Raw genomic sequence first — 25,085 nt, forward strand, 5'->3', positions numbered from 1 at the left:
TCCAGTGACACCTTAAAGACTAACAGATTTATTTGGGCATTAGCTTTCGTGGGTAAAACACCACTTCTGCATCTGAAGAAGTGGTTTTTTACCCACGAAAGCTGATGCCCAAATAAATCTGTTAGTCTTTAAGGTGCCACTAAACTCCTTGTTGTTTTTGTGGATACAGACTAACACGCCCCCCCCCCTGATACTTGTACATATCCTATACATTGTATGTGAAAAATAATACCATAAGCCCTAATTAGAATCCAGAAGGATAACTATCTTTGAGATTAGGTTTGAGTTCTAATGTTAACAATGAGCAGTTCATCATATACTGCTTTCCCTGTTATTGCTCTGCTTTCTCTTCAATGGGTAAATAAATACATTCTGATAAATATCAGCCCTAACATTACAATTTCACAGAAAACTAGAATATATTAAATGGGCAATTTAAAAAAAGGAGATGAAGGACAAGCACTGTAGGTTGAATTGTATGGAGGATGCAGTGTTTATCAAAATATAATTTGGTGCAGGACTGCTAAATAAGGGTCTCTATCACCTTCACTAAACATATTACTAAGGAAATCAGAAAAAAGAACAGTCTTGGTGCAGCCTGCTATGTAGTACTGAAGCACTTTCTGCTGGTTGAAGCTCTGCTTACTGAGTCATAAAAGTTATATTTTTCACCAACTTCATATTTAAGTTCCAATTCTGCATCAGAATACTCTAGTGAAGATCTCTGGACTCCCCAGAGATGCTGGAGTCTGCACTGGAGAATCACAGTGAAGGATCGGGACCTTGTTCTTGAAATCACTTTTTCCATCCAAAATTTCTATTTATTTTTCTTTTTTTCTAACTTTATTTTCTCCCCTACACATATGCGTATTTTTTTTTTAGAAAAGATCTTAATTAAAATGTTGTAATACAATAGAGAAATTAATAGATCAGATTAATTAAAGATATTTATGTGTTCCGAAGAACGGGAAAATATTGTATTCAGTGATAGATCAGTATGAAAGATGTATAAAAACCAGAATATTTTGTTACTCGGGATATGCATTTTTCTACAACATCCAACTGAAAATGTCTAAATTTAATAATGAGCTTTTAACATTTATTCTGTTTTTGAGATAATGGAGACTAATTCTCTACAAGGTGTTCTGTAGCTCATTAAGGTAAAAATAATGTTACGGATAATAGACCAAGATAAAAACAGGAAGAGTGTATTCTGCTTAAAAGAGAGAAATAGTCTGAGGAAAGTGCAAGGAATCTGTCATTTTATTTTGTCATTTAAATTCAGTATCTGAACTACAGAAAAAGGGATTGTTAAATTAGCAAATAATATTAAAGTCTGATTACATTTTATGGAGTATTTGTAACTAGCAATTTCAGCCACTGGGCTTAATTTTTTTCCTAATGTGCTTTGTTTATGACTGTGGGATATGTTCTTTCCTCTTTACGTACAGGGAACTCCCACTAGCATCAGTTGGAGTTATGTGTGCATAAGATGGAATAGACCCCAACCAGACCTGTACATGGAACATACGGCACTTAGTAGCATGTACAATACTGTTGGTCATGGCACATTACAGTGCTTATATCCACGGAGGTGGTTAAATGCCTGCATTAAGAAATGACATATAAAAAGCATTTATGTTGCAAACATCTCTTTCAGGACCTTTTTGCTCTTGATGTGGAACCTTACCGGTATAGTGGCGTTAACATGACTGGATTCAGAATCTTAAACACAGAGAACAGCCAGGTGGCCTCCATCATTGAAAAGTGGTCCATGGAACGATTGCAAGCACCTCCTAAACCTGATTCAGGTTTGCTGGATGGATTTATGACGGTATGAATACCAATTTATAGATTAGTTTGTGCATGCCTGTCTAATTACAAAACCCTTAGAATTGTAACCTGCAATCCAGTGACTCAGTTGTTCTAAAGTCACAGGACCAAATCTCATTTTAATTATCACCTACAGATTAGTCATTAGTTGCATTCACAATTGATAGACTAAAAATGTGACTTAGTACTGGACAGCCATACTAATTTTACCTCAAACAAAATACCATATTTATATTTACTTGCAACCTAATATTTTAAAGTAACTGTCATTTTTGCTTCTTTTTGTATCTTTTGAACTGTGTTCTTTACTTACGTTCATTTAAAAAGGGAGATATTCTGGATTATGCTAATTCCAGAGCCATTTGGTCATAACACAGAGAAATATTTGTCTGGTGTTACAATGGACTTCTTTAAAATGTGATTATGTAATTTAACATAAAAACTTCTCCTTTATCATAAAAGATACTTTGTTTTCTCAAGTCAAGTCAACATATCACTAAATGAGAAGGTTTTTCAGCCTATTTTAGAAATCTCTTGTCCTGTAGATCTCTGATTATTGGAAATCATTGGATAAATCCAATAACAACATTCCTAGGAGATGTTAATCCTTTGCACAGTAAGCACCTTCCTCCAATGATGTCCATGTGTTTTATAAACATTATTTATTCTTCACACTCTCCTTGTGTTGTAATTATTATTATACCTATTTTAGAGATGGGCAAAGTGAGGCTGAAATTAACACTCATGTTTTCAAATGTATGAGCAGCACCAGATGCATACTGAAGAGTTACACACTCATATTTATGCAGAGCTCACAGAATGTATAACGTGTGGGATTGCCCAATGGGGAATGTTAAGGAGGAAGTTTGATTCCTTGTTCTAAATAGCCTTGTATATTTGCATGTACGTGGTAATGTTTTAGAATATAATCATTTGTGGTTTAATAGTAGGTATCAATTGATCTGGCATGTAGGATAACATCATTTATTTTGTGAAAAAGAAATATTATGAATGATATCTTGGCCCCCATTGAAGTCCTTGGGAGTTTTGCCATTAACTTCAGTTGGGCCTATGTGATTTTTCCTCATGTGTATAAAAATATTACCCATATATTGTGTTCTTATCCAGAGCCACACACACTGATGGTACTCTAAAAATTAACAATAATGGTATTTAGAGATGTTTTTAAAAATATGTAATATTTAAAGTCTCCATTAAAGTTAATTACATCATAAAAGTTTTTATACTAAAAAGTGTATTTAAACTCCATGCACTGTAATTACTCATTCAGAAGTTTTGCTAGAAGTCTATGGAAACTATAGAACTGATTCTTATCTTACCCCAGTTTTAGACCGGTGTTACTCTATTAGCATACATTTACTTGCACCAGACTTACATTGGTGTGAGTGAGGTCAGCTCAGGCTTTATAGTTATAGGGTACCCATCCAAAGTATAGAGCTTTTATGAGAGATGTCTCTTCACTAATCCTATGGGAAACATTTAACATACTGAAAAGGAGTACTTGTGGCATCTTAGAGACTAACAAATTTGCATCCGATGAAGTGAGCTGTAGCTCACAAAAGCTTATGCTCAAATAAATTTGTAAGTCTCTAAGATGCCACAAGTACTCCTTTTCTTTTTGCGAATACAGACTAACACGGCTGCTACTCTGAAATTTAACATACTGTGGCTTTTACCCAATAACAGTATTGAGCAACTGTCACATCTAGGTCAAAAGGCAAAAGATGGTGTCAGCCACCCCCTGGCACCATCTCCTTCTGACAGAGATATTTCAGAAGAAACTCCTCAGCTCTGAGGTTCCACATGTTGTGAGGCAGGTCAAGGGCAGGAGCATGTATTGTTCTTTCCCAGGACATCTAGTAGGAACTTCATCAATAAGATAATACATCCCGAGGCTGTGTTACCTCTTCTGTGTCCCTCCCCCTCCAACCCTTTGCATAGTGTAATCCCCTTCATTAGAGGTTCCAGGGACAGACAATAGTAGAGGAGGTCCTTGTATCATAGTTCCAGTGCGATTCCAGCGAGAACTATGTTAATCATGGAACAGTGTTTGGCACTGAGCCTGAAAGTGGATCAACACAGAGTAGAAACCAGAAGTGAAATCCTGGTCCCGTTAAAGTCAATTCACCTCAGATCTTCTGCTTCTTCCCCTGTAGGGGTGAACCATAAATAGAAGATATTGCAGGAAATTACAGGGGGAATCTCAGAGTTTTTGTTCATCTGGTTCCTGCTCCCCACTTTTGCTGTGAAAGAGGATGATATAACTAATTATAATTATACTTAATTTTTTAAAAAGGCCTTATTTTAAATGGTAGATAACTAAACAGATGTTTTCCTGTTTAAAAAAAACACACCAACCCTGTTGTCTTTCACTCCTACAACTATTGATTTTTATTATTTATTGTATTATAATAGTTTTAATGTTTCAATTTCTTGGAAAAAAAAGTTGAAAACCCCACAATTGTCACATTGATTGGAAATCAGGAGTCCTTACTTTATGCCTTCAGTCTAATATTATACACAATTTTTGAAAATAATAGATCTTTTATAAGAACTGTGCTGACAGAGCTTCACCTCTTCTGCTTTTATCAGATACTGCATTAATATTTAATTTGAAAAATATCAAATTCTGTATCATTTGTTGAATATTCATATCTGCTTATTTAAACTATATATATATATATACTGTGCTAAATGAGCCACACAAAACTAGGTAGTTTTTTTAACTCTTTTTTTTTATGCCAGTGGAGATTATTAATATATATTAAGGATTTTACAGACACTGAATATTAAACCACAATCAATGGATAATGTAAACAGTTAAACATTTTTCAAGTATATCAACCTGGTCCCTCTTAAGCAGAGCTATGATGTGTTAAATATCAACATAGCTGGGATAGCTAGAGAGACAGGAAAATTACATCCTTCCATGTACTTGCACTTTGTTTGTCATTAGTGTACCATATTTATTAATTGGAAACAGGTTTCAGAGTAACAGCCGTGTTAGTCTGTATTCGCAAAAAGAAAAGGAGTACTGTTGGCATCTTAGAGACTAACACATTTATTTGAGCATAAATTGGTTAGTCTCTAAGGTGCCACAAGTACTCCTTTTAATTGGAAACAGTGATTTCAAAAAAGTTTTTAATTAGATTTCATTTATTATGTATTTTGAATGTATTGCAACTTCTAAGTATTATCATGTATGATGGTGTCTATAAAAGTATATTGTTTGTCCACTTATATTTGTAAATGAAACTTAAAGTGGCTTTAGAAATAGGCATAAAGGAGAATTTAAGATTTAAAATCTCTTCTCACCTGTTCTGACTATACTTTTTGTCCCCTTTGACAGCGAACAAAGAAATAATGGGCTTCTGGTTACTAGACAAAGAATTATTACTGGCAATGGCACCATTTCCATTTGTCAATACATGGGACCACAGTGCTTACACATCTCATGTTCTTTCTTTTTCATGATGTTATAGAGAAATAGGAAGCTCAGCAAAGCCTCTAGTGTCTGGGACAAAGACCTAATATTGCTAGTAGTAATATAGTCATTTGTCACTATATAAACCCGCAGAGCTTACACATTACACCCTTACTTTATCTTCAAGCTATAGAAAGAAATAGAGGGAAAGGAACTGGATTCATTTATGAACTCTCATGGCTCAGTTAACCCCTTTAATTGGCCCTAGAAGCGATCACCAGAGTCAGCCATTCATCCACACTGTAATGAATTGTTCTGTTTTTTGTGGAGGTGGATGGCACTGGTGAAAGGGTATAATTTCAAACCCTTTTGTCAGATGATTGGTTTTAATCCTTAAGAATTCTAGTTTAGGTCTGTTGAATTTATTCTCTGTTTGTCATCAGTGGTTGAAGTGGTTGCCCTGGATTTAACCATCTGAACAGTAGATTGCCCTTTCAGTGTAAATAGTCATGGGGAAGGGCCTGAAAGGAGGGAAAATCAGTGTCCCCGTGTGTAGTTTCCTTCAAATCATTCAGACGGGGGGAAATCTTGCCTCTTTCCACAGAATGTGACCCTATTCTCCCCCGGTCTCTTCAGATGCTTGTAGATTAGGGTCCTTTATGTGGAGGAACAGCATTTGCGATCCAATCTAACCAGAGGGCCCACAACAAATCGAATCTGCTTCCCTTTCAGCAGGAAAGAGTTTTTGACTCTTGTGCATCTCTCATTGATTATGATACATCAGTTTCCGTTATCTGAACATAGCCTCGCTATTTCAGAAACTCTGAACAGAAATCACCCACCCATGCAGTACAACCTTGCTAATTCACACTTCGCTAGTCTCCACACTTTGTAATACTAAAAAAAAAAAAAAAAAAAAAAAGGGGGAGCCTCACCCAGTTCTCAGCAAAAATTTAACATCAGACATGGAGCTGTCATGCAGTCTCAAATTAGTATGTACTATACTTTTTCACAAAAATATTCATGTTATCTTTAGAAGCACATTATGAAACACTCTGAAGTAATTTAGACTAAACTACAATTGTTGGCTGTCTTATTCTGAGAATAAAAACAGTAAAATAATTTTGTAATAAAGGGTAGGGAGAAAGTGTGTGTGTGTGGGGGGGGGGAGAGTCCATATTGTGATAACACACAATAGGAAGTTACATTGTGTGTGCACAGTTACCAAAAACCTCATACTGAATATACTATGTTGCACAACCTGGGGGGTGGCTAGATGTTCCATCTTGCTTGAGTTCTTGGTGTCAGATAATGAAACAAATGTATTGCATGGAAGTTAGGGTTGGTATGGGAAAACTGAGACACAGAGAAAGAGATGTAACTTGCCTGGGGAACAAGTGGGGTAGTGGATTGGGTGAGGAGGAGACAGGAATTCAAGAAATGTGGTTGTAGCCTGGATTCTGATGCTGATTTGCTATGAGACCATGGACAAGTCACGTAACCATTCTGTGACCAATCTCTAAAATAGAAATATAAATACTTATTTACCTACCTCATAGCAAGTCTGAGAAGATAGATTAGCTAATGTTTGTACAGTAGGTAGAAAATCTAAACCACTGTATATAGTCATTATTAACACTTAGGAGCTGAGAGCACTCCTTTCCAGGGAGAACACCCCCCACCCCCATCCCATATTAGCACTACAACCCTGGGCAGAGGCTGGAGGTGGGAACAGGAGTTTCTCAGCATTGAGAAGGAATGAGAAGGATTGGTGCACCAGATGTTTTGCAGAAACATTTTCTACAGAGAGAAGCAAATGGAAGATCGAGTAACCAAAGTAGTAACAGAGCTTTTATGCTCAATTGGAGGGGATGGCTTGGGGCTTTAACATTAGGTATGAAATATTAGTTTCTCTGGAGCCACAGATCAAATCTAGAAAGAGTGGATCCAACCTTTCATCCTCAATGTAGATAAAAATTAGTTCCATTTGGTTTACTGTATGGATTTTTGAAACATAGGGAATGGTTTTCAAAAGTGTCTAAGTGACTTAAGAGCCCAAGTCACATTTTTTCAAAAGTGACACTTTGGAGTCTAAGTACCAATGCCTTTCAATAATTTAGACACTATTAAATTTTTTACCCTATCTGAAGTCCTATCTGATATGTGTGGTTATTAAAGAGTTTGTGATGCATTTTGTAAGAGACAAGAGTGTCTCAGTATAACGGTGTGAAGTTTCACCACTGGCGAGTGATTCATAACAACCTGTGTAGCAGATGGCTGCTGTCCTCCATTTGCTGTTCGCTGATGCTGTTGTTGCTTTTTATGTATGATAGGTAAAGTGCTAATCTGTAGAGCATATCACAGTTCAAGATCTAGCTCCCAAAGGTCCATCTTCTGTTTATGCACTTTCATGATAGCTAAGATCATTTCCTTTGCTAACACACCCTAGTGCACATTTGGAAGTTGAGGGTGGAGAGTAGAGCCACAGTATTTCTGTGGTGGGCCCTTGGCTGTGGAACTTGCTTCCTCTGGCAGGGCCTGAGTTCACTGAACTTCAGAGCATGGGCCAATACACATCTTTTTGGTCAATCCTTTGTCTGATTGTAGATTATCAATGATTTATTTATGGTTGTGTGATGGTGTTGAAGGAAGGGACTTTTGTGCTGTCTGTTGTGGACTTTTGAATGCTTTTCTGCATTTAATCAGACATATGCCCAGAGGCTATAGCGATCAGTGCATAAAAATAATGAAGGAAACAAATCCAATGAGAAAATTTGTTCTGGCAACATTTCTCTCCCAGGTGAAACCAGAAAGTACAATAAATCTTGCAAGAAGTCCGGCTCATACTTCTTTTTCAGACCAAAGAGGTTTTAATAAAAACACCTGAAGGTCTGGAGGAATATCTAAACAAAACTTTTGGAGCTATATGTCTCCCAAATCAGTTTTTCTTTTACTGATCCTTCATGTGCTTTTGTTGTACAAATTTGCTTCTGCCTTTCCACTCCCCAATGAATAATTATTTATTTCAGGAAAGTAACATTTCTTGATAGCTTAAACAATATTCTCTTATCGAATATGTGCACTTTAACCATATATCATTGCAAAGGAGAACACCTCATACAGGTATGTGTCAAATTTCTGAACTTAGTTAAATAATTTATTAAAAACTTGTAAGGCCATCAGACGTCATATTTTGTATCATTGGTTAGAAAATAAATGATTCAGACAACTGAACTGGCGACATCTCTTACCTAATAAAGCTGGGGTCCTGTTCACATAGCACAGACAGGTGCTAGGCAACTACTCCTCCCCTCCCCATTCTGCCAATGCATCTTAGTTCTAGTCTGTGACAGTTATTCTAATACTGAAGATCTTTTGAGCAGAGACTGCCTGTCATGAAATTTCACAATGGATTTATGTGGGCACAACTGTGGCCTCAGATGAGATTATCAGATTTATTTTCACTTGTTGCCAAAGCAAAATTCTCAATTTAAAGCAGTTGCCTTTGAATATCAGCCTTTCCAACCATTTTCACACTCTATCTGAGATATCCCATTTATTTGATGTTCTGTGTTGTTGTCTCGCTGTCGGGAGTGGCTCATGACCATGAGTGCCAACCTCAGGGCGGATTGTCAAAAGTACAAACTGATTGTATGTTCTATAATTAGATTTCTCCAACCCTGTAACAAATGTGTACTCCTCAATCACTGTATCAGGTCACCTTGGGCATTCCAGTCTGTCTTGCAAGCCAGGCAAGCTGGACTTAGTGATAGTTGGTTGCAATACACCAAATATCACAAAATGTTCACGTTGCTCCCAGTCCCAAGAGACCAGTCACTTACCCAGGTCAGCTTGTACCTTAGATCTCATACTAGAGACAATCTTATAGTAAACTATCTAAGGATTTTAATACCATTATACATTCTCCAGAGGTAAAAAAAAATACAATGCATGCCCTCCACTTAGTTTAGTATTAAACTAACTCAACTGAGCGTAAAGATCTGTGGGATTAGAACCCCAGTCTACAGAGCCTGGGACCAGGTGATGTTCCCACATCACTACTGGAAGGATATGCAAAGCCTTATCCAAGGAGCTCTGTGGAGATTAGGTGCTACAGGAAGTACCGCCCATAGGTTTTCAGAGTGACAGCACTCAGCGGCCCGCTGATTGGCCCGTGCTCACTATTTAATCCTGGAGGTTTAGCCCAGAAAGTTGTGTAAGTAGCCATGCAATTGGTTTTCTGTGACTCAAGACCGCACCTTGCTTTCTGGTCTCCAGTCTCTGACCCCAGCCTGACTCTGGCCCTGACTCTTGCTTATTAATCCTGGCTCTAATAATTACTCCAATTTTTGCCACTGACTACTGCCTCGTTGCTGTCCTTGACCAGTTGTGACCACTAGGCAAGACTGCATATGCCCCAGTCCCTTTCACTGAGCTAACACAACTGGAAAACATGCCCTTTCTGCCCATCAGGACAGGGCCTTATTGAGACTGGGAAAACCAGGGTCTGGGAAACACTGGTAAAACAGCTCTTGCTGTCCGGGGGCCAATGAGAGCTGGTAGGTTTGAGCTGCAGTAGTCATCACATGGATACTCTGGGGTCTGTGGGTAAAGGGAATGGAAAGCTTGGTTTCTTCTATTGGGATGGACAAGGAAAACAAAGACCCCACTTCCAAGAGAAGAGTAAATAAGAAAATCTCCTTGATGAAACCTTGCTGTTTCCTTTCCCTTGTTTGCATTGTGGAACATTGGATCTTAAAACATTGCAAGCAATTCAGGCAGTGGCAGCTGTATCACTTAATTTTAAAAGTGTGAAAAACAGGAGATTTTCCAAGCTTGGGTCGATGAGTTGTACATTGCTTTCTCCCTGCCTTTATTGCAGCACTCAATCCCTTTGCCATTTCTCTTCCCTACACATCTTTCTCCCATTGCCTAGCACAATGGGGTCCTGGTCCATGAGTAGGGATCCCAGGTGCTATGGTAATACAAATTACTAACAATGATAGCATCCACATTTCTGGAATTCTGATCCCCACATTAGTGCACTAATAATGCAATGTATATTTCTACATTTTGCTGTGGTAACTGGTGTGGGATTTTTTCTGGCCTAAAGCATTGTTACTGTTGTTGTCTACAAACAGGTAGAGATTCTTTCCTTACCTGAAGCTGCTGTATGGTCTCTCCATGGACTGGGGAGATTCTGTACTAACCCCAATGTTTGGGCCATTTGTTCTCTTAGTGAGACCAATCTAGGGGAGAATTAAATTTTAATGAGTCCGGTGCTATCTAATTCCAGGTCATAATATTTTTGTGTGGATTTCTCTATTGGTTATAATGTGTGTATATGTGTTTAAAATTAGGTTTGTATTCAGTTTGTTAATACACACAGTTACACAACTCTCCTACTGTTTGTATCAGGGAACCATCAGTCTTGTACAATACTGTGTAAGGATCTATCGAGAGCTGGCAGAGAGAGTACACATTATTTAGAAATTCATTTTTTGATTGGGAAAGATATGAAACTAGAGAAAAAGATACTTAGAATGTCTGTTTTCTGAAGGAGACTTTGATCTTCATATGATAATATATATTATCTAAAAAGGAATAATTAAAATACTTACTATAGTTCAAATCCTGAAGTCCTCCGTAAGTGTTTATTCAAGACTTACTCAGGGAGAACTCAGTTTATTTAAGACTTACTCAGGCATAATAGTGGATTCAAATAGAGTCCCATTGACTGTATGAATAAGGACTGATGAAGAGCTTCATGATTTATTATTATTATTATTATTATTATTATTATTACCATTATTATAATTATATATTTTTGTTATTGCTTCTGCAACTCTAGCACCTAGAAGCCCTAGTTGAGAACCAGGAAGACAGTGGTCATCAGTTAAAATTTGGCATAGGCATTTATACTTTGGCTTACAAGTATGAATACTTGGAAATTATTTTTGTTGAATTCTTGGCCAACACACTATTTTAGGAGTAACAGTAAATGTAGTTTCAGGGCTTGTCTACATGGAGACATCCAGGAAAGTTAGTTCAAATTAACTAAAGGTGTATATTTGAAGAGGAGTAGTTAAACCACATGAACCGCTGTGGAAACCGTCTCATTCAGAATTAAAGTGGCCTTAATTTGGGTTATTGTAATTCACTTCCAAAGTGACCTACTGCTGTCTACTCAGGGACTTAGGTCGGTTTAACTACTTCGCTCAGGTTGTGGATTTTTCACATGCCTGACCAATGAAGTTAAACTGCCCTAATTTTCTAGCATAGACCAGGCCTAATTCTTCTTCCACTTGTCTTGCTAAATCTATGTAGCCTTCTAATCACAGAAAATATGTGTTTTCATATTTAAAAATTGCCTACATATAGAAGAATTGTTTCTAGTATTAAATTCTACTTAACTTTTCTGAAATCTTTTCTTTTGGTAGCAGGAGCTAAAATCAGATAAAAGAAGATTTTTTTACTCCCCTTCTTAGGATATTTTTTGTTGTAGTTGCATTCAGATCTCTCTCTTTGTCTCTCAAATTACTTTAATGGTAACTCCTTACTTAATCCCATCATCCTGCTTCCTTATGAGTACCTGGTCATTTTTCTCCACACATTGAGAATCATCTTTAACTGCATCTGATGAAGTGAGCTGTAGCTCACGAAAGCTTATGCTCAAATAAATTTGTTAGTCTCTAAGGAGCCACAAGTCCTCTTTTCATAGAATCATAGAATAACAGATTTGGAAGGGACCTCTGGAGGCATCTAGTCCAACCCCGTGCCCAGAGCAGGACCAATCCCAACTAAATCATCCCAGCCAGGGCTTTGTCAAGCCTGACCTTAAGGATTTGTCAAGCCTTTCCTTTTTGCGGATACAGACTAACGTGGCTGCTACTCTGAAACCTATCTTTAACTAAGCAATTTGGACAGCAGCTTTTCCATACATTGTACATTGTATGTATTTTCCATTCTCACTGGAATGCTTACTTGCAGGAACATGTTTGTTTGTTTTTTTAAATATTGTTGCCACATCTTCAACATGGCATTATTTTTCATCAGAATTTATTTGAGAGGTGCAGTGTTGCCAGTTCCTCTGACTTTATCCTGAATATTACAAGAATTGGTGTTTTTCATAAAAGTCCAGCTCCCAAAAATCTTGACTGTGGGAGAATGTCAGCTTTTATTATTTTTTTCAAGTAAATTTCTAGCTCTGATGGCTAAAGAGAAAAAAATTGAATGCACCACCTTTATAGGTGATGGAGGAAGGAAATAAACCTCTAATTTGCTGCAAACCTGTTGTTTTTAAGCAAACTGAATTAGGGCTATAATGAGAGTTAGTGATTCGATGAATGGAGTTGACTGAATCTACAGACACTCTGCCTTTTACTGAGCTCTACACTTTATATGCATTATTGAATAGATATGTATATATATTTGATTGAAATAATATCTGTGAAACTACAGTTTCTTACCTTTATTTTAATACCATAAAGAAATAACTTATATCTCAGATACTATTGGTAGGTAACTTTTGCTTAAGAAGGCTTTTCTCTGGTGACCACTGTAGGGCTGTGAGACTTGCCTGAAGAATCAGAAAGGTACCTGCTCTCAGATTCCCTATAAGGGAGGGAGTGTTTCTATTGTTCTCTGTGGCCCTATTTCAGCAAAATATTACATTTTCTAGTTTTAGGTATATAAGATGTCCCATTGAAGTCAATAGCACTACCCATGAGCTTAAAATTAAACATGCTTTTAATTATCTTTTTTAACTGGGAGTTATAGTTTAAATCCAAAAGCCATTGAAGTTAATGCGGGAAAAAATCCACTGACTTCAGTGAACTTTGGAGCAGGCCCCAAATCAGTAGCTCCTAATGGGCTTTGAGGAGGGTAGTTAATGATGTAGGCAGCCTTATCATTATCTGTTTGGCTGACTGGAAGTTTCTTGCTCTACTTATGGGATGTATTTAGTAAATTATACAGTTTGAAATTTGTACTTCAAAGGGAGAAGTAAACAATTTCTTATTGGCGCATTACAGGCTGACTAGAAATCTCCCTTAGGCACAGTTAACTTCACAGGTTGGGAGACTACACAAGGAATCATTTTAACAGGGTGATGTTAAGAGGGATGAGGCCAGTTCACCCGTGACTGGTCAGCTGACTGCCAGCTCCCAGCTGGGGACTTAAAAGAAGGCACTTGGGCCCTAGAGTGGGGAGACACCTGGTGAGTCAGAGCTGCATGACAGTGCAGATGGGATCAATCAGGAAAAGGGAAGGTGAGAGCTGTCTGGGAATGAGAATTTTGGCAGGTGACATCGCTGTCTGAGTACAGGATAGAGATCAAAGGCGCAGCAGAGAGCTGCCTGGGTGGAACCTGCAGAGGACAGAAAGCACTGTAAGTCTTCCCCAGGAGAAAAGGAAGGAATTGTCAGGAAGCTAGCAGAGGTGTGATGAGAGATGCTGGAGCAATACTTGGGAGGTGAGTGTGGTGGAGCTGCAGAGAGTCTGAGCATAGTGTAAAATTCCAGGGCTGTACGTTGACGCACTTTGGGGGCTTGGTTGGTTATGGTTTATATGCAAGGGGATTTGTTTTGTATACATTAACCCCACAAGGGCTATTTATACTCCAAGAGTTGGACTATTTCTGGGAACTGCTGAAGGGGAGACAGAGGCAGGCAGACTTGCCATGCAGCAGCTTGATGCTGGAGGGCACCCCAGGTGAGGCTGCCTTATGACATTCATATTGTAATACATTTTTAGAAAGAGTAACTCAGTTGTTTTGAGAATGAAATGTATAATTTAATAGACTGGATGCAAGAATCATATATCTCATTCTTATTGTTTAGGAGCCAAGATATGTATCAGATCTTCACAACCCTGCCCACTAAACCACTATAATATACCAAAAAATAAATGGTTGCATCTTTTGTACGATGATCAGTTATGTAGAAGTTCTTCATTTTATATATAATATGAAACCCTTGTAAGGATTTCAAAATATAATGAGATAAAATTGTTATTATATAGCTGTTTTCATTCTTGAAGTTCGCCCAAGAGAGCTTTACAAAATAATGAATACAAAATGTTAGTGTAGCAATGAGTAGGCAAACAGCCAAAATTATGAAGTCTGCAAAAAGCTCACATGCAGCATTGAACTAAAAGTGGTTTCCCTGAGTCGGGGAACATTAGCTGGAACATACTGCTGCTCCCTACTTTTTTCAAATAATGCCCCAGGATCTTTAACTTCCAGCTGGCAACCACCAGAGACAGGCTGGAGGGAACTATTTAATAAGCTGCCTTTGAAAGTTGTCACTTTCTAACAGTCCCTCAGCTCTAGAATTGCATCCTGGAGTCAATATTGTATATGAGCCCAAGGTATGGAGAAGAACTTAAACCTGCAGGTTATAATCTATTGGTCCAACAGGGGGTTGTTCCAACTGAAGTATTCTGAAATACATGGTAAGTTGTTTGGGTAATGACCCAAACTACTTTTCCTCTTCAAATATCATTAAGTCCCATTATATCATATAACAAGTTCATGAAAATAATGAGTTTTTATTTCTGATCAAAAGGTGGGATGCCAGCTGTCCTGCATTAATAGGGATATTCCTCCACTCATGTAAATTGTCATAAAATATAAAGGGAAGGGTTACCACCTTTCTTTATACAGTGCTATAAAATCCCTCCTGGCCAGAGGCAAAACCCTTTCACCTGTAAAGGCTTAAGAAGCTAAGATAACCTCGCTGGCACCTGACCAAAATGACCAATGAGGAGACAAGATACTTTCAAAGCTGGAGGGGGGGGGGGGGGACAAAGGGTCTGTCTGTCTGTGTGATGCTTTTGCCAGGAACGCTCTTCAGAACTCCTGTAAAAAGTTAATAAGCAATCTAGCTAGAAATGCGTTAGATTTCCTTTTGTTTAATGGCTGGTAAAATAGGCTGTGCTGAATGGAATGTATATTCCTGTTTTTGTGTCTTTTTGTAACTTAAGGTTTGCCTAGAGGGATTCTCTATATTTTGAATCTGATTACCCTGTAAGGTATTTACCATCCTGATTTTACAGAGGGGATTCTTTTACCTTTTCTTTAATTAAAATTCTTCTTTTAAGATCCTGATTGCTTTTTCATTGTTCTTAAGATCCAAGGGTTTGGGTCTGTGTTCACCTATGCAAATTGGTGAGAATTTTTATCAAGCCTTCCCCAGGAAAGGGGGTGTAGGGCTTGGGGGGATATTTTGGGGGAAGACATTTCCAAGTGGGCTCTTTCCCTGTTCTTTGTTTAACACGCTTGGTGGTGGCAGCGTAGGGTTCAAGGACAAGGCAAAGTTTGTACCTTGAGGAAGTTTTTAACCTAAGCTGGTAAGAATAAGCTTAGGGGGTCTTTCATGCAGGTCCCCACACCTGTACCCTAGAGTTCAGAGTGGGGAAGGAACCTTGACATAAATCAAAGGTGCAGTTCTTGTCCATGGATTTGTTGATCAGAATGCTGTTTTTTGGCTGATCTCATTAAGCAATTGAACTAATGCAGATTGAGCTGATAGCCAGATAGCACAATCTGAGATCATTTAAATGTATAAGTGCTATTGCTGTTTGTAGTAATTCACATAATTTTCACAAAAAGTATGTTGCCCCTCAATGGCATTATCTTTCACTTTCTAGAAAAGTGATCATTGAACACAAGATTACCCTTAGCAATGTACTTTCAGGATGGTTCAAGGATCTGAATGGAATAGAACATCTTTAAGAATGCATTAACAAAAGAATGTCATGAAAATCAGACCAAACTGTGTATCTAGGAGTGTGTTACGTAGAAATAGGACGCTTGCAGTTGGTTATAAGTGAGAGCTGTTATTTACCCATTTTACTATGTAGTGGAGTGACATTGTAGATGAAATCTTGGTCTTCTCAAAGTCAATGACAAAATTCCCACAGACTTCAGTGGGGCCAAGATTTCCCCTTGTGTATGTTAAATATGGGGTATTCTTCTTTTTGCTGGGTGACCACATAACTCAAGAACGGTAAGCCACAGAATTGAAAAATGGGTTTGTTTACTCCAAGGGAATTAAATAACGTTCAAATACTGTTCATTGTCACACATTCTGTTTATACTACATTAGAGGGAAAAAATGTGTAAATCATCTCTTGGTAAAAAATATTTTGCCTATGATTACTCAGGGGGTTGTTATCCCGGGTGGACATTTTTGGGAAGTTCTAAAACATCCACATGCACTGTGTCTATGCCCCTGTGTTCTTTCTGTTCTGTGAAATGTCAGAGTAAATTATTGTGTTTATACTACGAAATGTGAATTCAGTCATGCAGTCCTTATTCAGGCAAAATCTCCAATCACTTTGATTTTTGTCTGAGTAAGGTTTGCAGGATCAGTCCCCATCCTGAAGTTATAACTGTAGAAATGCAACTTGATTGATTGATGTCTGTTTGAAGTAGGAAGTACAGCTAATAATTTATATTCCAAGACAGAATTGGGCTGAGAACATATTGCCCTTGAAAACAATGCTAATGGAACAGGGTGGTTGCAGGCAAACAACAGCACCCCGCACACAACATATTAAAAATTCACGTAAAGTTCCTGCACCTGGATCCCTCCATCTGCAGGACAGCAACACACACTTACACTCATCTATATTTAACCTTATACTTATATATACTTATAACCTTATATATAACCTTATTCTCATCTCTGTTTTCTTTATGGGCTTCTAATTAACACTCTCCGAAGCCACACTCCGCATACTAATGGATTATCAACACACCCATCTCATGCAGGCCAGAGACTCAACCCTTATCCAGTCTATTGGAGAAAGATTTCACCATCTTGCATTTTATCTTTCCCATGGAGTCCACACAACCACAATAACCCATTAAAGGCTGGGGATGTCATTTTTCAGGTACTTTTCAGCGATACATCTTTACCCCATTCACTTTAATCAGAGGCCATGTAATATCTTGGAAATAGGCTGTTCTGTTAATGTGTATATATTAACTTTCATCTAGTCCTTTTCAGTAATCTCTGAGCAACTTTTCATTATGTTTGACCACGTCTGTACTGTTGGTTTTACTTTATTTAGCTGTTGGTTAAGGCCCCTGTTCGGCAAGATACTCAGTGCATTTGATGGATAGTAAATATATATAATTAATCCTACTGAAGCCAACAGGGCTACTTAGATACCCCATATGAAAGGCATATTTTTGAGAATAATTAACCATTCAAACAATTTACCAAGTGCCATGGTGGATTCTCCATCACTGAGATTTATTTTTAAATCAAGATTGGATGTTTTTTTCTAAAAGATGTGTCCCAGGAATTATTTTGGGGAAGTTCTATGGCCTGTGTTATACAGGTGAGATTAGTTGATCACAATGATCCTTTCTGGTCTTGGAATCTATGAAAAATACAGATAGACAGATAGATAGGTAAAGTACCTTGTTTATTATATCTTTAAAAAAGTTTATTAAAACATCTTTGCACATTCATGCACCCACATATTACATTTCAGATAAACTCACAACATTGCAACATGTTTTTAAACTATCAGTGTGAGATGCTATAGAATCACTTCATATCTTTTTCAGTCTCTTAGTACTAAAGGACGCAGTTCACAAAATGCTGGGGTGCACCTGGTACTCTTCTGGGCATATAATTGCTGTCAATACCATTTGTAAAAACAAACATAAAAGCTTATTTGACACATTGATTTTCCACAACTGTTATGCTGTAACTGTTGTGTTCTCTTCAAAGTGTTTTGTTATAATAGCTAAATAGAAAGAAATAAGTGTTCAGTGTTCATTTGTTACACTATTAAGTATCAAATTACACCTTAAATTCAATAGTAAATAGTAACCGTTAGCATTAGACTATTTTAGCTATGTTGCTAGAATTCTGGTCGAGGATAAGCACCAATGTAATCAGAACCCAAGAGAAAATAACTGCTTAATTAAAGTGTTTCTGGCTCGAAGATTACTTTTAAAGAAACACCTTTTATTATCTCAATGCTGAAAGGTTTCTGCACTTGAAAAAATAAGCATTACTTGTCCCAAAGGTGCATCATGCAGAGTGTGATCCATACTTCACCAACTTATGCATTGATATGAACAGATCTTCCTCTGCCGGTAGTGGTTCAGAAAGTTCCATTTGTTCTAGCCTACTGTGGAATTAGAATTGAAACCAGCAGATTCTGGCTGTTACAGTAAAGACTGCTGATCCAAGTGTTTCAGACATTTGCTGGGGTAATCTTGAAGGAGTTTTCCACATAACTTATTTGTGAACTTTCTCTTGATGGAGCATGCTGAATTCTTTGCAGGATACTTTAATGGTTGTAGACACTTTTTGCTCACTGGGATTGAGGATTGAAGATAATGAAGATAAACTGCTAAACTGTGGAAGAGGAAAGCAACTCACCAGCATACTCTCTTGTAAATTTATCAGTCTCAAAGCATAATGTCCATTGATAAACTGTTAGAATATGCCTAAAATTCAAGCAAGTAGAGTATCTACCTGTCAAAAGAGCAAGTGCCAGTGACTATCAAAAGAGAAAATCAATGGATTAATAGTCAATATAGAGGAAAAAAAAGTCCATAAACTCAGACCAGACTACTCGATGGTATTCTGATTGGTTTTGCCTTTAATAAAATGTGCTTCCGAGAAGCACAGCTGAATGGAACATTCCTCTCTGATCTTCAGCAGTTATATGCTGACCTGTGAATGACTTTGCCCTAGTCAGTGCCTGAGAATCATTCATGCTTAGATTCTTCCTTTTTTAAAAGAACATTCCGAGGAGAAGAGTGCCTACTGTTGACAGGATAAATTACTTTCTTTTCTGCTATGCATATTTTATATGGAAATGTAAACATTGACATATTATGTTTTTTCAAATGTGTAAGAATACACTGGCGTGCATTTAAGACATTGACCCTTTAATGGACTCCATGCTGATGGATCTTGAATTAAAGTCAGTGTGGTTCTCTCATGGGCACAGGGATCAGCTCTCATAGATCTGATTGCAGGATCTGTGGAAGCACCTAGGAAGGATTAGAGAGGTTTTGCTTTTCTTGAACAGAATCATTACAATCTTCATTTTCTTTGTATACAACACCCAAGCACTACCGTGACAGGTGTTAGTAAAAGCACAGAGTTGATGGAATGTCCTTTTTTTTTTTTTTGTAACCAGAAGAAAAACAGCAACACAACTTTTTCTTTAGAATTAAAACCTTTCTTCTGTTAACGCATAATACCAAGTATAGTATCTCCTGTTGTGAGTTGATCCTGTGGAGACATTGGGGTATGTGATAACCCCATTTGTTGGATTTATCCTCAATAGAGAAAAGGAAGATCATTTAGACTTAAGGTTAACAAAATTGCATACATCTTTACTGTCTAGTGTTTAACTTTGATTTATATTTGTTTTTCTTGAGCTGTCTTTTAGGGTTTTGGTTTTTTTAAATTTTTTACAAATCCAAACTTTTAGCAAAGATAAAAGCGAACTATTATATCCTTGGTAGGCTAAACATTTTTATCATTAGATGATTTATGAGATATACATAGATGAACAATGTCAGGAAAACTCCTTAAATAGTTAAAACATATTAAATGTGAAGATTTTGAAGTTCGCTATAGCTCTAAATGAATGACGATAATTAATAGGGACTCAAGCAATGTTGTGTTGCTCAAAGAGTATCTTCTGTAGGGCTAGTATTCAAATAGCAGCATATAGAGCAATCCGGAACAATTTGTATACTGGGGGTGCTGAGAGCCGTTGAACCAAACTGTATACCCTGTATATGATGGCAACCACTTCAGGCCATGGGGTGTGGCAGCAACCCCAGCACCCTTAGTTCCAGCACCTATGACATTTGTGCTGGAACCTATTTGTGTATGGAGCCTTGAAAACACAGAGGGAATACACAGCCCAGTTTAGTTTATTTGCAGTCTGTTCCTCTCAACAAATTTCAGTTATTAACATACACAAAGGTATGAAAAGCAAACTTTTAAGTGAAGAAAATCATTCTGTTCCTTGACATGGATGTGGGATTCTGACTGAAATATGAGTCTATTATTATTTATATTATCTATTGATATAGGCCAGCAGTGTGTTAGGAACTTCATGGATAAGTATGAAGACCAGAGGCCTGAATTTGACATCTCTTACACCAATAGAAATCAGGAGTAGTTTCAATGAAATTGGTTGGGTTACACTGATTTTACACCTGTGTGACAGTCCATTTAAGTGAATCTACTCCCAATTTACACTCGTGCAAGTGAGATCAGACTAGGACTCAAGGTTCTTGCCCCAAAGAATTTACAGAACAGGCAATATACAAATAAAGGGAGAGAAATGGGAAACAACCAGTCAGAATGACTGGAAGGAGAAGTTTAATACATCTTGATAGTTCCATGATTTTTGATTGACTTTTTTTTAGTTAGAGTTTTATGTATTTATTTACTTTTGCATGAAAGTTGTTGGCATCTTGAAAGAAGCGTGTTTCAAGGAGACCCTTGAAAAAGAAGATGGTAGATATGTGGGAAACCAGGTCTCGGGGAGGATTCTGGGTGTTGGGGGCTGTAAATCTGAAGGCAGAATTTCGGCCTCAGAGTAAAATTTTAAGTTTTTATATACATTGACGTTTGCCTTTCTTGTTCTAGGGATACAATTTCATGTACACTGTCATTTTGTTTTGGGCAGAAGTGGCTCTGAATACCAATCTTGTGAATCAAAGTGTCATACATCATCTATATGAAGTTTCTTTAATGCTGCTGGTTAGAATTTGAATGTCAGAGACCTGTATTGATTTACATGTAAGATCAAGAGAGGAAGTCAGTCAGCGGAGCAATGGGAGGTATCAAGAGGGAATCTTCTCAAGTAATCTGAACTCCAAACATCATGGTTATTAGACAGAAATACTTGTACTTAAGAACTCCTCTGGGCACACAAATCAGTAACAACCGGTCAACCAGTTCTTATAGAGATTTAGTGAAGTCATTTTTTTTTAAAGATTAGGTTATTGCTTGGGAAGATGTATGGTATTTTCATCAGTCAGAAGTAACCTTCTTGCAGCTCCTATTTTGCTAACTTGCTGGAGTGCATGCCACTTTTCCATGCTGCTGGGAAAATTAAACTATGTAATATTTCCCTTTCTCTGAAACCACAAAATATAGTGCCTCATTTCCTGCTTTGTATCCAGTGAAAGGCATTCATACTAAAAAAGTAGCACATATTACAAATAGATTTATGAAGATTGGACTATGTACTGAACACTGCAATATGCAATGAACCTGTTTATATTGTTTTCCCATGAAAGTTATGAAAACTATTAATATTTACTTTCATGATATTTGACTGTAAGGTTTTTGTGACAGGGATTTTTTCACATGAATTATAACCAGCTTGGTGTAAATAGTGTGTGTGGTTGCAAAGTTATAATATTTTTAAATGAAGCAAACTGGTCATTTCTCCCTCCCCAAATTTGTTGCTTCATTTGCAGTTAATTTTAGGTGCATTTTGTTATCAGGAAACTGAGACAAAACTGAGATCTTCACCATAGTTAGGTGAAGTCGCTCTCTATTTCTTTTTTTCACTGAGAGAATCCCCAATTCTTTGACACTAAACCATGTCTCTTTATGTGATGAAGTGTCCACAACTAAATAAAAATAAAATCTTGCCTAAATTAAAAAGTACCCCATTCATTATTTTAGATAAGGTAGTACATGCCTTATATTCAGCCTATTAAAGTTTTGCCTCTGTTGTGAGAGCCAATGTAAAAAACCTCAGGGCTAGATTCACTAGTACACTCCAACCGCTCTGCACTGTTCTGGAAATACAAGGTATCCATAAATGTGGCTTATCCAATGCCATAGGATGCTGCTAGAAAGAATTTTCCTGCTGGAAGTGCTGTCTTTTAGATAAAATGTAAAGCTGAGGTCCTGAACGCATGTAGTTATAAAAAAATCACACATGGAACTTTTAATAAAAGTCCCTCTGGCTGAATTAACCATGTTTATGGCTACTTTGCATCCCTGAAATAGCTGTGAGGCATTGGAATGTATTGTTGAATCTTGCCATCAGTTTGGATTTAAGAGCTTTAACTGTGTAGATGGTGGTGCAATGATGCAATAAATTAACAAATTCCCATTCTGCTGAACTGACTATTCTAAATAATTTTCTCTTCAAAAATCTCATTAGTCAGAAGTTTTATCAAATGCATAAATAGGTATCTTGACCGACATCTCACAGGACTGAGTTTTTTGCACACTATGAAGTCCATGGAGTTTCTAAGTATTTAAACTCTGATGTTCAGGCTTATGTTATCCCTATTTTAATGACTTTAACAACTGAAAAAATTATGACCCATTACCACTTGACATGGGTGCCACATTTCAGGAAAGATGTGGACAATTTGGAGAACAACAAAAATGATTAAAGGTTTAGAAAAAAAGAAAAACAGAGAAACAAAGAGCAACAAAAATGATTAAAGGTTTAGAAAACATGAGGGAAGATGCGGGGGGAGGGGGGAGGGTTTGTTTATTCCAGAGAAGAGAAAACTGAGCAGGGACTGATAACAGTTTTCAAGTATATAAAAGGTTATTACAAGGAGTAGGGTGAAAAGTTGTTCTTGTTAACCTCTGAGGATAGGACAAGAAGCAATGAGCTTAACTTGCAGCATGGGAGGTTTAGGTTGGACATTAGGAAAAACTTGCTAACTGTCAGGGTAGTTAATTGCCTGGAACAAATTGCTTAGGGAGCTTGTGGAATCTCCATGGTTGGAGGTTTTTAAGAACAGGTTAGGCAAAAAACCTGTCAGGAATGGTTGAGTTATTATTTAGTCGTGCCTTCAGTGCAGGGGATTGGACTAGATGACCTGTTGAGGCCCATTCCAGTCCTACACTTTTATGATTCTATGGAGAAATCACAGCTGGAGTGACTAAGACTATTTTTAATTTAACTTTTAGTAACATCCTTTTCAACAATACCTTTTACGTAGGACTCTTTGCCGCTTTTACAGATCCAGACTAACATGGCTACCCCTCTGTTTCACGTAGAAGAATCACAACACTCTATATAAACTCTATGCCCGTGTTTCCCAAACTTGGGACGCTGCTTGATCAGGGAATGCCCCTGGCGGGCTGAGCCGGTTTGTTTACCTGCCGCGTCCACAGGTTCGGCCGATCGCAGCTCCCACTGGTTGCGGTTTGCCGCTGCAGGCCAATGGGGGCTGCAGGAAGCGGCGTGGGCTGAGGGACATTAACTTAAAATATAACAAATGTGTGTTTGAATGAAATCCAGATAGAAACAATAAATAAATAATGGAATTAGAAATGTTCCTTTGGACTTCAGATTAGATCAAGTGTCCCTGAAAACCAGGAACATCCCAGCCTTGCCCCGTGTCCCTGTCAGTTTTTTCTGAAACAATTTTTGTCCCAGTTGTAAATCCCAGCAGACTGCAGCCACCTGAAGGTGCTGTTGGACAGCTGAGCCAGTGTAGAAGAGAAGGTATCCGTCCCCATCAAGGCCAGCAGCATGTTACGCCTGTGCCTTCTCCCCCTCCCCAGGATGCCTCATAGTGAGCACTTCCCACATTTAATAAATAATTTTCTTAGCTGCCAAAACCTTCTTATGTACATTTCCGAGAAATGCCACCAAAACCATTCCCCTGTGCTGCCCTCCCTCCCCAGTTCTCCTCGCTTTTCCACTTTGAAAATCAAGTCACCTTAATGATTGTGTGGTGGAGAGACCAAGAAAGAGAGAGGAAAAGTGCTTGTCTCCAATTCCCTTAAGGCAATTTTGTTCATCAGAAAAGGAGGTAAAGTTGCAAGACATTTCTTTTGATAAGATCCTAATTGTGTAAAGTTCTTAGAATGTGCATGTGGTTTCCCAGCTTTCCCCGATTAGCTAGCAGCTGTACTGCTGAAACTTGCAAACGAAGTCTCCACAGGCCAATTTGTTGTGATGTTATGCTTTCAACATGTCTTCTCCCAATGAACTATACAGCAGTGGGAACCTAGGATTTGTTAAAAAAAATATACTTCAGTGCTCATCAAACAATATAGAAGACCTGGAGGCCTCTGTAACCATTAAGAATATATATTTACCTATTTGTGTTTATGGCTTACACCAGTGGGATAATACCCCGTGCGAAGATTAGAGAAAAAAATCTTTCTCAGTAACTAGGAGCCATCAAGTAGGCCAAGATTAAATAATGAGGCCTTCAACAGGCTGTAATGGAATAACATTAAGCCTTTTGAGTTCAGTGGGCAGTTAGATGCACTAATGGAAGCACCATGCTGGGAAAGCACACATTTTAGTTGGAATTTCTTATGAGGGGGTGATTGCACATTATGATATGAATAGCTGTGCTAAACGCATGGAAATTTTCTGCCAGAAAATGAGAAGATTAAGGCCCCTTCTACCAGATAACGGCTCACTGGAGGAATGTAATGGTGGTGAAGTAAAATCTGAAAACAGATGATTTCCCATTTAATAGTCCATTGACTTTCCTCCTAGAGTCATCGCCTCCACTGCGATGGCAATACTCTTTATTTTCATTTCACAATCAAGCTCAAGCTGTTTTGATATGGCTTGGGAAGACTCTTTTTTTAAGGTTTCATACATTACAATTTTATGCTTTTGCAACTCAGGTTTAGTTACTGATTTCAGTAAGGTTTTCACTAGAGTATTTTCTGAGTAGATGCTGCATAATACATTAGCTTGTTTCATTCAATTTTGCTCTCCATAAATGTCACCAGTGTCTCTAACATAAATTCGAATACCTTCTGCTATCCATTTGTGTCTGAAAATGCTTAAT

The 25,085-nt window shown here is 37.7% G+C and overlaps 1 protein-coding gene across 8 annotated transcripts in view; it reads left to right on the plus strand.

Moving 5' to 3' along the window:
• The window catches only part of GRIK2 (glutamate ionotropic receptor kainate type subunit 2), a 603,576-nt gene that overhangs the window by 224,969 nt on the left and 353,522 nt on the right, over positions 1-25,085 (plus strand). For all 8 annotated transcript variants that reach the window (XM_043542704.1, XM_037894531.2, XM_043542709.1 and 5 more), the window contains one exon: positions 1,661-1,834. In XM_043542704.1, coding sequence (XP_043398639.1) covers positions 1,661-1,834 — 174 coding nt within the window. The remainder of the gene's footprint in view (positions 1-1,660; positions 1,835-25,085) is intronic.

This window comes from Chelonia mydas, chromosome 3 (genome assembly GCF_015237465.2).
Source record: "Chelonia mydas isolate rCheMyd1 chromosome 3, rCheMyd1.pri.v2, whole genome shotgun sequence".
NCBI classification, from domain to species: Eukaryota; Metazoa; Chordata; order Testudines; family Cheloniidae; genus Chelonia; species Chelonia mydas.